This window comes from Octopus bimaculoides, chromosome 6 (genome assembly GCF_001194135.2).
Source record: "Octopus bimaculoides isolate UCB-OBI-ISO-001 chromosome 6, ASM119413v2, whole genome shotgun sequence".
Taxonomy (NCBI): Eukaryota; Metazoa; Mollusca; class Cephalopoda; order Octopoda; family Octopodidae; genus Octopus; species Octopus bimaculoides.
This window is the reverse complement of record NC_068986.1, coordinates 49,595,070-49,612,082: the sequence shown is the minus strand read 5'-3', so window position 1 is coordinate 49,612,082 and position 17,013 is coordinate 49,595,070. Positions and strand designations below refer to the sequence as shown.

Here is a 17,013-nt window from a genome sequence, read left to right as displayed (position 1 = left end):
ATTACATTTTCATTCTTTTCCTTTGCTGGCCTTTCCTTTGAAATTGCTTCTAAAGTAATTTTACTGATTCTAGTGGTGATGACAATGTTGGTGCTTGTGATGACGGTGTTAATGATGGCAGTGGTGGTGGTCGTGTTGATGGTTGTGGTGGTGAGGGTGGTATTGATGTTGATGATGGTGATGGTGGGCAGGTGGGGACTGCTGCTGGTGATGATAGTGATGAAGGGGTGATGGTGGCAGTGATCGTAGTGAGGGCGTGAAGATGCTGGTGGTGGTGGTGGTGGTGGTAGTGGTGGTGGTGGTAGTTTTTAGCACCAACATCAATAACAAAAACATAATGATATTGACAACAACAGTGTCATGGTTATGATGGACTTCCAACAAAGTTCTGAAGCTTCAGGTTTTATAGGTGGTCAGTGTTGTTGTTGGGGAGACAATGATGTAGTCGTGACATTAATACCTTCCATAACAATTAGGTCTTCCAGTACAACTTAGGAGTTGCAATGGTCATCTGTATTTAGCAGTACACTCAATTGATGTGTACAGTCATCTAGACCAGTGCTCCGTAATTGGCATGCCAGCGGCACACTGGTGTGCCACATTGTAACCTGAATATAATTTTTTTCCTCTATACTTTTAGTCATATTTTGAGTTCAGATATGCCACCGAATTTTCAAAGGAATGTAAGTGTACTGCAACTGGAAAAAAAAGTTGCAGAGCTCTGATCTATAACCATGGGTTCTCAACTAGGGTCCATTTGACCCTTGCGGGACCATATAAGATTTTGTTGTTAAAATTTATGTACAATGGGTGCAGGCATGGCTGTGTGGTAAGAAGCTTGCTTCCTTACCACATGGTTCCACTGTGCAGCACCTTGGGCAAGTGTCTTCTATTATAGCCTCAGGCTGACCAAAACCTTGTGAGTGGATTTGGTAGATGGAAACTGAAAGAAGCCTATCATATATATATAGTTTTATGTATATATTTGTGTGTGTCTGTGTTTGATCCCACCACCACCACCACCACGATCACTTGACAACCAATGTTGGTGTATTTAGGTCCCTGTAACTTAGCTGTTTGGCAAAGCGGCCAATAGGATAAGTACTAGGCTTACAAAACAAGTCCTGGGGTTGATTTCTGTAATTAAAACCTTTTAAGGCAGTGCTCTAGCATGGTCGCAGTCATATGACTGCAACAAGTAAAAGAAATAAAATAAATTGCTTAGACTTCTATAATGCACAAAACATTTTAGCAATTGTTTTTTTATACAATTCCTAATAATTAATTATAAAAATATAATCGGAGTTTATTTAAATATCAAATGGCTATGGCCATCCATCAAAATTTAACGTCTGTTGTCCAAGCTGGTATGGGTTGGATTGTTTGACCAGAGCCAGAGCTGGAGAGCTGCACCAGGCTCCAGTCTGATTTGGCAAGGTTTCTACAGTTGGATGCCCTTCTTGTGGAATTGCACTGGTGCATTTTCATGGCATCACATGGGTGCTTTTATGTGGTGCCAAACGGGTACTTTCATGTGGTACCACATGAGTGCTTTTATGTGGCATCGCACAACTATTTTTACATGGCACCGCATAGGTGCTTTCACATGGTACCACATGGGTGATTTTACGTGGTAACAACACAAGTGCTTTACACCACCATAATGACCAGTCAGACTAGGCGCAGGAGTGGCTGTGTGGTAAGTAGCTTGCTTACCAACCACATGGCTCCAGGTTCAGTATTTTCTACAATAGCCTCGGGCCAACCAAAGCCTTGTGAGTGGATTTGGTAGACAGAAACTGGAAGAAGCCCGTCGTATATATATGTATGTATATATATATATATATATATCTTTGTATGTATGTGTGTCTGTGTTTGTCCCCCCACCATCACTTGACAACCGATGCTGGTGTGTTTATGTCCCCATAACTTAGCGGTTTGGCAAAAGGAGACCGATAGAATAAGTACTAGGCTTACAAAGAATAAGTCCTGGGGTCGATTTTCTCAACTAAAGGCAGTGCTCCAGCATGGCCGCAGTCAAATGACTGAAACAAGTAAAAGAGTAAAAGAGTCTTAACACTTCTATTGTCCAGTAAAGTATAACAGGAACCAAAGTGATTCATAGGCAAAAAATGGTTGAGAACCACTGATCTGTACAGCTGATTGCACAGATACATGACCTTGTTTAACCTTTTAGCATTTAAACTGGCCAGATCCTTCCTCTCACACCTACCCTACAATGTCATTTTAAAAATAAGCCACCATGTTGTCAAAATCTCGAAGGTGCAATGTCATGCATGGTTAATTCAAAACAATGTGCATAAGTAAGCATTACATTTGACTGAGTAATCCGAACGCAAAAAGATTAATTTACATGAGATTTGAATATATATTTCTACACATTCCTAACACAAAGATGTTTTTAAAAAAATCTTATATTTTTATTTATTTATTTTTGTACCATGTATTTTTCAGAAATGCAAAAGTTCCAATTTAAACTGACAACTAGAGTTTGTTGCCATGTATTGATACCTTGTTGCCTTATATTGTGCTGAAGTGGCACCTGACTAGAATCAGTCTTCGGACGAAAACCTGAGGCCAAGACCCTGTTGGTAAGAAATCTTTGGTTTAAGTAGAAAGTGAAATATTTCAAGAGTTTTGTGAATGAAAGAGAGAGAGAGAGACAGACAGACAGACAGACAGAGGCAAGGTATACACAGGAGTCAGAATGATGTGGCACATGTGAACTTATATATATATATATATATATATATATATATATATATATACATATACACATGCATATATATGTATATATACACACACACATACACACACATGCGTATATATATTATATATATGCACACACACACACATATATATATATATATATATATACAGGGTTGACCAAAAGTCACCTGACAGTAATTCAAAACCATTTAATAATTCCAAGATTTATGTTTAACAACTGAATGAATTTAATAAAAGCATCTAAATATGAAGCATCATGAAAATTGTTCAAACTGAAATCTTTCTTGAGTGACACATTTTTCCATTACAAGTCAACACAGAATTACAGATAGAATTTATGGAATTTTGATTTACTGTCAGGTGACTTTTGGCCAAACCTGTAGGTATGCATACACACGCATATATATATATATATATATATATATATATATATATATATATATATATATATATAGATATATAAAACCATAAATGGCAGAGAAATAGTTTGCTGAAATTTTATTTAACAGTAAGGAAATTCTAATTTGACAAATTGTTTTGTAACTTAAAAACTTGTAAATAATTTATAATATTATATTAAAAATAAATAAATAATTTAATTGCATTAATATGAAATGCAAAAAGTCCTTCAAAGTAATGCAGACTTTAAATAGACTGAAATCATATCATATCATATATTGGGAGTTCCAGCACTCATGACAGCCATTCCTTGTCTGCTACGAGTGATATATGTGCTTTTATGCACCAAATGCCTATACGAAAAGCTATCTCAAGGCTAATAATCCAATATTTGGTGTTCAAACGAGGCATCTGTGTTAAGTTAAATATAAAGATTAGGTACTTTTTGGTATTAATATATATATATTACGGAGATGTTCTTGCATAGCAAATGACTTGATCTGAGATCATGTGCTGAAACAAAAACAATTGCAGCATGGAATGTGTTTACACAAAAACCGTTAGATTCACTTCAACATTTAAATTTAATTTGTGTCAAAATATTTTCGTCGCTTTGAAACCATGACCTGTTCACTGACAAAATTTTGTGCTATATCTATATCTATGTATATATATATATGATGCCACTTCAAAGGCGAGATGAGTTGATGGGTAAGGCAACATTCTTGCTGAACAGAACACCAATCCATTGCAGGCTTACCCATTTTACAGCTGTGTAGTCTGGGGTAATGTGAAATGAAATGTTACGCTCAACAACACAATGCACCAGTGCTCTAGGAATTAAAGCCATGATCTTGTGATCACGAGTGCAGCAACTGAACTACTAGGCCTTCATATGTGTGTTTTTGTATTTGTGCATAAATGATGGTGATGATGATATGAGATTGGCATGATGTCTATTGTGCTACTAAGAGATATAGAAGCAGATAAGCAAATTACAAGAAAGTGAGAGACTTATGTATGTATGTAAAGTGGTTGGTGTTTGGAAGGGCATCCAGCTGTAAAAACCTTGCCAAAACTGATCTTGTTTGTGCTTCTGCCACATAAAAGGCACTCCACTCTGCTGGGTGGTTGGTGTTAGGATGGGTACCCAGCCATAAAAACTCACCCAAAACAAACACAGGAGTCTGGTGCAGGCTCCTGCCTGGCCAGCTCCTGTCAAACCGTCCAACCCATGCCAGCATGGAAGGCGGACATTAAATGATGATGATGATGAATATATGCAGCATTCAGGTGTGTAGAGCAATGAGGAAACTAAAAGATAAAGAGTTAGTTGAAGATAATATGGTGTGTGTGTGTGTGTGTATGAGAGAGAGTGACTTAAACATTTCTATTGATATACAACTGCTTCTGTGTGTGTGTGTGTGTGTGTGTGTGTTTCAATTAAGTTTGAAAATAGTTCAGAATCTGGCAGGATTTCATAAAATAACAAAGCTTAACAAAAGGCCCTTATGACAGCAGGTTTTAATTTAAATTTTTGGACATTTTTAAAAATAAGAAAAGTTTCATAAAACAGAACCAGAGGGTAGTCTTAGGCAGGGGCTGCTTGTTGTAAGTGATAAGAGCGATAATAGTAAAAGATGTAGGGGGGGGGGGTCAGGAAGAGGTTGGAATGCATAGACAATTGCAGTGGCAGTGGTGTGTGTGAGGAAGAAATTATGCCTTGTATAATGGGTATGTGAAAGAGAGTAGGGGGGAGTGGTATGTTGCAGGATGGAGGAAGGGTTCGTAAACTGCTCTGTACAGATGATTCTTACAGTTATGCAAGAGCAGAGGGAGAGATTACAAGGAAGCGAAGAGAGTTGTGGGGTGTGAACGGTATCATAGTAAAAAGGTGGAGGTGTAAGAGGGTTGAATATTATTATTAGCCCCGCCTTGGCAAAGGCGGGGGTATTGTTTTCAGTTGTGTTTGTTTGTTTGTTTGTCCGTGGACAAGATACCTCAAGAACCGCTGGATGGATTCAGATGAAACTTTCTGGGATATTTGGCCTCGTGATTGACACATACTGATTAGGTTTGTGGATTGATCTGGTACCGGACAAGGATTCTAGATTATTTTTCCTGTTTTTTTTCCTTAATTTTTGAGAGCAGTTGGGTTCATTTTCAGTATTCTCATCCATGAGAGCAGTTGAGTTTATTTCAGATATTCTCATTTTAAAACTAATCTCTGGTTAATCGTTGAGAGGACTTTGGTGTTGCCTTGGCAGAGGTTTGTGCTCTCTGAGTGCTCTTGTTATTACTCATCATCATCATCATCATCGTTTAACGTCTGCTTTCCATGCTAGCATGGGTTGGACGATTAGACTGAGGACTGGTGAAACCAGGTGGCTACACCAGGCTCCAATCTGATTTGGCAGAGTTTCTACAGCTGGATGCCCTTCCTAACGCCAACCACTGCGAGGGTGTAGTGGGTGCTTTTACGTGCCACCGGCACGAAGGCCAGTCAGGCGGTACTGACAACGGCCAAGCTCGAAATGGTGTATTTTACATGCCACCTGCGCAGGAGCCAGTCCAGTGGTACTGGCAACGATCTCGCTCGAATGTCTTTTACTATTATTATTATTATTATCACTGCAGTGTGCTGGCAGAATTGTTAGAATGCTGGGTCAACTTTGCCTTTCATCCTTTCAGGATCAATAGATTAAGTACCAGTGAAACACTGTGGTCAACGAAATTAACTAGTCCCCTCCCCAAAATCGCTGGTCTTGTGCCCATAATAGAAAAGATTATTATTGTTATTTTTTTGTTATTAGCTTTTAAGTGGTGGTACATGATGTAGATATGAGATGACTGACAGAAGTCAATCAAGATTCTGTGAAATGGCTTTGGTTGCCTGGGATTTCATTGAGGGCAGGCATGACCAATGATATTACTTCTTAATTTTCCTCCTCCTTCTGTTGTGATTGCTGTCATTTCTATTTCGATGGAAATGCTTCTAGACTTGACTTTGATGGTTGTTGCTGTTGTAGTTTAGCTCTCTATCAGTTCATATTGAGTAGTCCTGGAGCTAAATGATTTAAGGTGTTCTAACCATGACCACCACCATCAGTCATTTTAGCGACTAGTACATTAAAACTATATTACTTAATGTGTCCTTGTCACTATATGATAAAGATGTGCGTGTGTGTGTGTGTGTGTAGTTTGAGGCAGAGATGCTACTATTTCTAGCAGGTCAAGTGGCTATGTAGAGGAGACAATGTATGTGTACTGTGTTGTGTGTTACTTATTGTTGTGTAGTCCCAGGTCAACATGGGATACTTATTTACTCACATTTTTAAAATTTAATACTGTGTTATCTTGTAGCTTTGAAATTTCAAAGATGTAATTGTTTATTTTTAGAATGGCATTGTAGGGTAGGTGTGAGAGGCTGGATCTGGCTAGTTTGAACATAAAACAGGCAGAATACTCAGGTCGGATATTGCCTGTTTAAATGCTAAAGGGTTAAACAAAGATAGATGCAGGTGATAAAATTGGCCAAGTAAGAAGCCCCCTTTTGAAAAGGGCCAAAATACATTTGATCATAGATCCACTCTGTCAAAGAAATCTGAATGCTAAAGGGTTAAGACAGCATTGGGCAGTTGATTCGAGAGATATTTAGCTGCTACTTCTAGCAGGTTGAGCATCCAAGTGGAGGCTATCTATTAGGCTAAAATCAAGAATGTTTCTGCTGACTGGGATATCTGCAAGAATGAAAGAGAGATGTGGTTGAGGTGTTATGGAGAAAGAAATGATAGTAAAGTCTATATTTAAGTCTCGTCTTTAGAATTGCTGGAGCACATAGTTTGATATTTGCAAACTAGTGCTGAATCTGCTCTGCCTTCCTCCACTTTCTTCTATCTTTATTATTACTCGTATTATTGTTATTATTATTATTATTATTATTATTATTAAAAATGAAGAAAGAAATAAGCTTGAGATAAATATATTTATGGTTATGTAGAAACATGAGACTTATAATAATGTATTTAATAAGTTGACAAAAGAAGAAAAAAAAATAACAGCAAAACTCTAGTTTTTCATTATAATTTCATTTATTTCCTAGCAGAGATCGGTGACGATGGAGACATGTAGGTGGTGTGAGGGGTAGGGGTTCATAATTTTGCATGATAATTAAATGTTAGAAACAAAAATAATCTTTATTAAGATTTTAATTAAGAATTAGTTGTATTGAGTTTTGCTGAACAGTTTAAACTAAAACTCAAAACTATAATTAATGCAAGTCTTTCGGTGTGTGTTTTTTTTTTGTTATTATATTTTAATTTAATTTTTTTTTTTTATTATTGCTCTGTATAAGACTTAACTTATGGCTTATTGGGCTAGGTTACTGAATGCCTAATGAAATGTGTGTGTGATTGGTTCAAGATCTGCTGTGGAGTCAGTCAGTGTCTTACATAGAAACCATTCATTTCAGTTTGTCTGCAAGCATGACTGTGTAGTTAAGAAGCTTGCTTTACAACCGCATGCATTTTTTTTCAGTTCTATTGTATTGCATTTTGGGCAAGTGTCCTCTACTATGGCCCCAGGCCAGTTTAGGCTTTTCAGTGAATTTGGTAGACGGAAATTGTGCAGAAGCCTTTTGTGCGTGTGTGTTTTTGCGTTTGTCTCCCTGCCACTTGATAAACCAGTGTTTGCTTATTCTACTGGTTCAGCAAAAGAGATTAATAAAATGTGTGCCAGGCTTAAAAAAATAAGTACTGGAGTTGATTTGTTTGACTGAACCATGCAAAACAGTACACCAGCATGGCCGCAGTTCAGTGTCTGAAACAAGTAAATGATGATAAGATAAGATACCCACTAAATGATGGTCAAGTGTCATTTGTGTTAAGGAAAAGAACCAGACATTAAGTACCTGCAAAATAACCAGGTAGACAGAGTTTATATTTGGTCTTTGGTCTCAGTAGTGTTAAGTGAGTGTGACAGAAATGTTTCTCAGGAAAAAGGCTGTAAGCTGGCAGAACTGTTTGCACTCCTGGTGAAATGCTTAGTGGTATTTTGTCCCGTCTTTACATTTTGAGATCTAATTCTGTCAAGGTCAACTTTTACCTTTCATCCTTTCAGGGTTGATGAAATAAAGTACCAGTTACGCACTAGGGGTCACTGTATTCAACTATATCCCTCCCTGAACATGTTGGCCTTGTGCTAAAATTTGAAATCAGTATTTCTCAGGAAAGAAAGTTGATGTATCATGTGTAGCTTTCCCCAGCCCCTCAGAAATTAACTCCATCCTGTAAAACTAACAAATCCCTAGTCAGTTTCATATAGTTGCTACTGTTGCTACTAGCAATGGTGAATTGTAACCTTGCTGTGGTACCAGTTTAGAACTCAGTGGACTGGGTCGTTGAAAGATTAGTTATCTGTTAACATATTTACTCTAACCACAAAATATGTCCAAACAGATTTTAGCTCACAAATGCATCACCCCACCTTCTGCTCCTCCTGTTGAATACTGAATGTATAAGAGTGTAGTGTGTAAACGATTAAATGATGTGCTGCAATCTTTCAAGATTTTTTTTTATCTTTTGTCTTTCAGGAACAGTCCAATTGGTATCATGATGGCCAACGCAGAGCAAGATATGCACATGTGTCTCAGCTGTCATCAGACCATAGTTGGTTTGATGAACTATGTTCAGCACAAGCAGGCTGGCTGCCAATCAACGAAGAGTATTGCTCAGCAGGCTTTGAACAGTCTCGGTAAGATCCCACCCACTGCATCTGCCCAAGATATGTTTGAAACTGATTGCAGCGATGCCAGCACATCTACCGTCGCTTCAGAGGAGCATTGCGTGCTGGAACCAAGGTTGGAGACCATCAGTCTGAGCAGTAACATTGTTGACAAGGCTGCACTGGAGAATTCTGCGCAACTGAAGACTGTCAACTTTACAGTCAGTGAGGAATCTCACCCCATTGAACTCCTGCAAGAACCTGTAATCGTTACAACCGACACCATTACTGAAGTCAGTGATGTTGTCAAAGACGTATCTGAAGCAGTCACTGCTGCAGTAGTCACCACAGATGAACCAGCAGCTGAGAAAGACAACCAGCTGCCACAGGCTTCGCCTTCATCCCCAGTTAAGAGTGGGGAGAATTTCTTTCACTCTCTAGAACTTCAATGCAAGAAGGAAGACAATGAACGCCATTGTTTGCCTCCAAAACAAAACCGAGCTGTGAACACAACAACGCTGGATAAAGGTTCGGCCGGTAGTCACAGTGATTTACCCATCTCGAATATTTTTAGCAGTCTTGATTTTTCCAGTGATGAAGAGTTGGATTTCTCCTATACAGAATTGTCGAGTGATTCAAATGATTATTCTTCTGATGAAGACAATGTACCTCCAAGAACTCACACAGGCGGTAAATGGAAACCTGGCGAAGGTCCATCGTCTTCTAAGAATTTCCCTCATCCCAGTTATACGCGTGGCAAGTGGAAACCTGGAGAAACCCCTCATGAGTTGCAGCTAAATAAAAACAACACCAATATTTCTGCTGATGACAGTTCTATATTGGAAGATGTAACTGGTGTTGAAGAAAGCTCTACTAATGTTGTTACCAGTAAAGAGCCAGATTCAAGTAATCTCAAAGAAAATTACTGCTCTGCATGTGACAGCTTCTGTTGTGAACATGTAGAAAAATCTGCCGATTCCCCTAAAGACACTGCTGGAACGTCTAAAGACTCCAATGAAGTTGTCATCGCTGAAGAACAATCTACAAAGAAACAGAAGAAGAGCAAAAAGGACAATGGCAAAAGTTCTGTGCATCATTGCCAGATATGTGATAAGTCTTTTTTCAGTAAATATGTCATTGGTAGGCATATACTGACTCGATATCATCAAAACCGGGCTAAAAATCACCCAGATGGCTTCCACGTTCTAGAGAAATATTACCGTTTCGTGATCCGGCTCAGTCCATTTCAGTGTGGAGTCTGCCAGTTTTATTTCAACCGAGAGAATGATCTGATGGACCATATGAACACTAGCGAACATTCAAAGAACTGTCTTGCTCTCGTGGGTCCTATGTTTTGTACCGTTTGCAGCCTTAAGCTGTCTTCCAATGCTGAGATGTTAAATCATTTAACAGAAGACCTCCAACATAAGGAGGCACTGGAACGACAAAAGCAGTTGTGCATCATTAAAGAGTGCCGCTACCAGATTCAGTGCCCTTTCTGCGATATAATGATGCACTCGTCAGTTCGTCTCCGCCGTCACATAAGACATAAACATAAGAGTGGCAAAAAGGTGAAGGCTTCACCGAGGCGCAAGGGCCGACACAAACCTGAGTGTCCTCATTGTAACATTCAGTGCCACTCAATGTCATCGTTGGAAATCCACATACGAAGGCGTCACACCAAAGAGAAACCCTTTTCTTGTAACTCTTGCAATAAGAATTTTTCTGACAGCTACTCATTGAAGCTGCATTTGAAGACAGACAGGCATAATAAGAAACTGACCAGTGAGCGGGTGAGTACACCTCGGCGGAAGAAGAAGACTTTCAATCCTGATTTAATACCAACTGATGAAGTGGTTATGGAAGGAGATGAAGATGAATCCATTCCGGGAGAAGAAGAAGAAGTGGCCAGTAACGATAAAGATGATCTGTATGTGAATGGAGACAAAGAACCCGAGAAGACTCTCAAAGTCAGTGGTCCTCGGAAGTACTCAGCAGCTCGGAAGAGCAAACCCAAAGACAAAATCTATAAGTGTGACCATTGTGATTTCACAGCTCCCACTTACGGTGATCTTCGGCCACACTATCTCGATGTACATTCTGGCCATGTTTTTATGTGCAACGTCTGCGATCTAGTGTTCCTGTCTGAGAAAGCATTACGGGTGCACTATGCTGGTAAAATGCATCAGATGAACTTGGTAAAAGGCAATGAAACCAACTTGTATACATGCGAAGAGTGTGGTAAGAAGTTTGATGATGAGCGCTGGTGCCAGTTCCACGTCGAGGCGCATCATAATCACATGAGCAATGAAGAAGCTGTAAGGGCTAAGTTTCGGGGCCAAGACATCACTACCAGCCAGTTTCGAGCCTACTTGGACGAAGTTGCTAAGCAACCACGTGATAGTTCCGTACAGTGTCCGGAATGTTCTAAGAAGCTGAAAAAGGAACACGTGATGGAACACCTCCGCATGCACACGGGAGAAAAGCCGTTTGTCTGCAGGTTCTGCCAGAATGGTTTCATCTCTAGTCTGTCTCTGCGCCGCCACATTCTGCGCCATTTGGGTTTAACGGAACGCAAATGTCAGATATGCGGCAAAGAATTTCAAAAAGTTTTCTCTTTTAATGTACACATGAAGCAACACGAGAACAATGATGTGGGCAAGTTCACCCACATGTGCGATGTTTGCGGTCAGGCTTTCCCACTGAAAATGCAGCTGGTTGCCCACATGCGACGTCATGGGCAGCGCATCCATAAATGCCCCTTCCCCAATTGCCGATGGGACTTTGTTTTCAAAAGCGAACTAAATAGCCACGTTCGAACACATACTGGCGAAAAACCATTTTTGTGTGACATCTGTGGCTATTCTGGCGCTACAAAGACTCGGCTAGCTCGTCATTCGAGAATCCACACTGGAGAGAGGACATACCATTGTGATTATTGCACGTACAAAGCCGGTAACAGTACCCACTTGCGGCGCCACATGCGTATACACATTGGTTCCAAACCTTATAAATGTCCATATTGTTCTTACTCCTGTAATACTCATGAAAATATTCGTAAACACATAACAAAAACCAAACGGCACATGGGTCTGTTCATTTACCCATGCAAGTTTTGCCCATTTGGCACAAACAGTACAAAAGATTTCCGTAACCACTTGTTAGAGGTTCATCAGGACCAGTGTGACCACAAAAGCCTCGAAGTTCTCTCAGTTTTTACAGGCCTTTATAATAAAGAGATTGACCCCAGAAAACCCCCGGAAGGTAGTCAAATTTTCCCAATCAAAGAGCGTAAGCAGCGTGCACCAAGGAATTCCCTTCCACCTAACCAGATGGATTTATTGACTGAAGAGCAAGAAGAACAACAGCTCGAGCAAATTCCTTACAAAGAGGTTGAAAGCAGTCCGTTGGATGCGCAAGAGGTGACCGTCACGCCTGAGGCCCACTCTCTGCTTACTTCCGAGATGATTGCTGTTGCAATGACCGAAGCTGCAGTGCCGACTCATATTGCAACGACGCAGCAGATCACCACACAGCACACAGGTACTGTTGACACGCAGCTGGTGCAGGTTGCCGAATCGAACATGCACACCTTGCAAAACAGCCAATTCCGCGGCGATATACTACAGCATCCGCAGTTCCGCGCGGACACCATCACTGCCGGTCACTTCCGTGCAGACGGACAGGTCATAGCTCAAGCTCAAACGGTTGACCCAAACACTGCCTCCAATGTCCTCTCTCTCACTGAAGCTCACTCTATGACCTCGTCCTTAGATTTAGGTTATTGTACTACTATAGAATATATTTGCCTACCATCAGCAAACGGTACATAACTATGGCTTAAATGGTGACTTAGAATTTAAAATGAACAGACAGCCTTAAACCAGCAGAATTTACTCAGTGATATTTTTTAATCTTTATTTTTATTTTATTTTTTTTTGCAATTTTTTTAAAAAAAAATTTTTGCTATATATCTCCAGAAAAAGGTAAAAAAGACAACTTCCCTTAAAAAAGAAATTGAAAGAAACTGTCTTTCTACAGATGTTAGTATGTTGTTGTTGTTGTTGTTGTTGTTTTTACACCTCACTATATAACACCTCCTGTGTTGTTAACTACTGTTTCTTCTTCCCTCCCATTCTAAACATACAATCTTTCTCTCTCTCCCCTCTTACTTTCTCACCCTCTCCCCTCCTTTCTTCTCTTCCCCTCTCTTTTCTGTTTTTCTCTCTCCTCTTTTCTCACCCTCTCCCTTCCTCTCTTCCCCTCTCCTGTTTCTCTCTCTACACTTTTCTCACTCCTCTCTCTCCTCTTCCCACTATCCCCTTTTTTCTCTCTCTTTCTCCTCTTCTCACTTGCCCTCTTTTCTCTTTCCCTCTTTACCTTTTCTTCTCTTCTACACACTCTCTCCTCTCTTCATTCTCCCCTTTCTCTCCCTCCTTTTTACCATTCTCTCCTTCCACATTCATCCTGCTTTCCTCTCTCTCTCTCTCTCTTCAGTTTCCTCCTTCCCCTTTCTCAGTCTCTCCTCATTCTCCTCTTTCCCTCCCTCTTCATTCTCCTCCTTCCCTCCCTCTTCATTCTCCTTCTCTTCACTCTTCATTCTCTTTCTTCTCCTCACTCTCCTCACTCTCCCTCTTTCCCTTCTCTCTTCATTTCCCTTCTTCACTCTCCTCCTACACTTCCTCAAGCTTTTTAGATTCAGTTTGAATCCTCAGCCCAACCCTACCAACAAAGTCAGTCAGGGAACTTAACCAATCCGCACAACAGCTAACAGCTGAAAGTTTCCCTTGAAGAACAATTGACTTTTACCAAGGATGAAGTGAACTAAGTGTCTGTGACCCCTAATTTCCTCTTGTAGCCCTTAGACTGTGGGCAATCACATATAGAAAGCTAACTGGACATTTGACCCTTCAGCATTTAAACTACTCTTATTCAACCCAAATATACCACATGTTTTGTATTCAAACTGGCCAGATCCAACCTCTTGGACATACACTGCAATGTCACCTAATAAACAGTCTACATCATCAAAATCTCAAAGCTACAAGATATGCATGATTAATTCAATACAGTGTGAATCGATAAGCCTTACATTTGACAGAGTAAACTGAATGGAATTTTGAAAGGTGAAAGTCTTGCTCAAGCTTGACACACATCTGTGTTTGCTTAACTGTTTTGAGACATCTTAGTAATCACTGGATGTTTGATTATCACTTTGTAACATGATTTTCTTTTCCTTGGTTAGCAACTGTTATTTCCTGTTTGCTTACCACCTAGAAAGTATGGAAAATGGCTAATATTTCCTTCAAGTTTTGCTTATGTTACAATTATCGAAACCCCCCAAAGAATCCCTCTCAGCATATGGTTATGATGCTCCCCGACTACTCGTGTTCATGATCAGAGATGTACATATTGTCAACTACTCAGGGACATGCTGAAGTGGTTAGGGTCAAGCAACTGACAAGCAAATCTGTGGTATTGAGCAGAATATTTGCTATAAGGATATATTTGAATCCTCAGCCCAACCTTAACAACCCTGTTTCAGAAATAAGGCCATAAGGATATTTCTGATTCAGCACTGAATCTATCTGAAATGTAATGGAAAATAGGTCAGTTTGAAAATATTGATGCCCAGGTCACAAAAGCAAAGTTTGAAGGGAATAGTAGTCATTTCCTGTGATTTCTAGATAGAAACAAATAGGAAATAACACTTACTGACCAAAAGCAAAAAAAAAAAAAATTACATTGTGCGTTATTAGCTACTTGAAGTAACTTGAAATATGATATGGATGACTTAAATTGACAATAGGTGTAACAACACATTCTGGCCAGAGAATATAACACAAGTGGATGAAACATCTATTTGATCACAACAATGACAAAAAAAAAAAAAAAAAAACCCTGACCCCTTTCTCATCTGGCCCAAAAGACAACAATTTCTGAAGCTACTGTTTTGTTGTGTACAGCTGTTGGTGTGGATTTTATGTAACCGAGAAGATGGATATGTCTTTCATCTCGTCAGACTTTTTTCACCCCCACAACCATCCATGCCCACTGGAGATTAACCACAATCTGAATTTCACTGAGGAATTTCTACTCCCGTTGTTTTTTTTTTTTTATTTATATTTTTTTCTAACTATTTTGTTTAATTATTTTACGGGTCTGAAAAAATATAAATTAAAAAAAACAATTTTAAAGGAAAAAAAAAATGAAAAGAACCCCTTCTCAAATAAAATTATCAGATAAAAAGTTGCCTTCTTTTAATTATTATTATTAATTATTATTATTATTAATAATGAGGTGGCAAGCTGGCAAAGTCGATGCTTAGTGGAATTTCTTCTCAGAACCTTATGTTCTGAGTTCAAATGCTGCCAGAGTTAACTTTGCCTTTCATCCTTTTGGGGTCAATAAAATAAGTACCTGATGAGTATTGGGGTCGATGTAATCGACTTATCTCCTCCCTCGAAATTGCTGGCCTTGTGCCAAAATTTGAAACCATTATTACTGTTGTTGTTCTTGTTTAACATACCACCTTCACCAGGGAATGCCACAAAGTGTCAGCTGTCCACAACCAGTGCACTCAGGTAATACTCTTCATTCAGATTTCAAGAAGTTTGCAAAGGATTCGTGCAGTTTCAAGCAGCACTATTTTCTGTAGATGTTCAACCTTCACATTTACGAGGTGGTAACAAAAAGTTCCCGGACTAGTTCTGTAGCGCGCTAACAGATGGCAGCACACGGTTGCGTGCACAATGAGAACTAACAGTGACCTTCACGAGGCAGTGTTTCCTGATTGACATCGTTGTGTTTACTTTGCAATTTGTGTTTTTGTGATCACGTGTATGTTGTCTGCGATTCTTTTTATGGACAAGAAGTTGGAACAAAGAGCCACAGTGAAATTTTGCTGTTAACTTTGGAAGTCTATTACAGAGACATTAAGCATGCTTCGGCAAGCCTACGGTGATGAGGCAATCCTATAATTTCAATTCAATCTAATTTGTTTCATACTTTCGGTTCCCAATGCTCCAACAGGTACGACTTACCTTTAATAACCACTTCAAATCATCATATCTGATGTTTCTCTCCTCTTTCTGATACTCTGTAATCACCAGGGCATGCAATACCTATGATTACACAGGGTTTTTCCTCTTTATTCACAACCACTATATCCAGTTTTCTAGTGTTCAATTTCATGGTCACATTGGATTATTACACCCCGCACTATCTTTACCTTGTCATTCTCAATTACTGCTGAGTTTTCTCCATGCCATGTTTTTGCTCTCTCCAATCCACACTTGCCAAGTATCTCCCAATGAATCATTCTTGCAACATTATTTCGTCTTTTGTATTCCTTTTGGGGCCAGTTTCATGCATTCATACACAATATGCTATACAGTCTCACCTTTATCGCTACAAACCCTGCACAGCACAGGTAAGCGCTTCTGTCTCTGGCTTTAAGTCATTCGTCTTTAGCCAGTGCCACCTTCCATCAGCATCTGTATTCTTGCTCACCTCTCTCACAAACTGCCCTTTCGTCATTTGTTCCATTTTCTTTTCTTTCGTCTTCCTTGCTCTATGTTTTCTTTGTACTCCTCCGCCTCCAGTGGAGGTGCAATGGCCCAGTGGTTATGGCAGCGGACTCGCGGTCATAGGATCGCAGTTTCGATTCCCAGACCGGGCGTTGTGAGTGTTTATTGAGCGAAAACACCTAAAGCTCCACGAGGCTCCGTCAGGGGATGGTGGCGAACTCTGCTGTACTCTTCCACCACAATTTTCTCTCACTCTTACTTCCTGTTTCTGTTGTGCCTGTAATTCAAAGGGTCAGCCTTGTCACGCTGAAAACCCCCGAGAACTACATTAAGGGTACACGTGTATGTGGAGTGCTCAGCCACTTGCACGTTAATTTCACGAGCAGGCTGTTCCGTTGATCGGATCGACTGGAACCCTCGACGTCGTAAGCGACGGAGTGCCAGCAACTCCTCCGCTTCCACATAAGTATCTGCTCTGACCTATAACAACAAAGGTTTCAGAGCTCTCTTGATACACCCCCACTACCACCTATTTTCTTCTGAGCATAAAAACTTTTACAGCAGATTAGCCATCGCCTACCGCTGTACCTAGTTAGTCACAGCCTGTCTATAT

General features: G+C 39.9%; 1 protein-coding gene across 1 annotated transcript in view; it reads left to right on the top strand.

Moving 5' to 3' along the window:
- Nucleotides 1-15,136, top strand: part of LOC106875696 (zinc finger protein 407) — a 371,441-nt gene extending 356,305 nt beyond the window's left edge. Inside the window, exons 5-6 of the mRNA XM_052968722.1 lie at nt 2,476-2,612; nt 8,741-15,136. Of these exons, the coding sequence (XP_052824682.1) occupies nt 8,760-12,704 (3,945 nt within the window). The 5' untranslated portion in view covers nt 2,476-2,612; nt 8,741-8,759 and the 3' untranslated portion in view covers nt 12,705-15,136. The remainder of the gene's footprint in view (nt 1-2,475; nt 2,613-8,740) is intronic.
- Nucleotides 15,137-17,013: the final 1,877 nt, after the last annotated feature.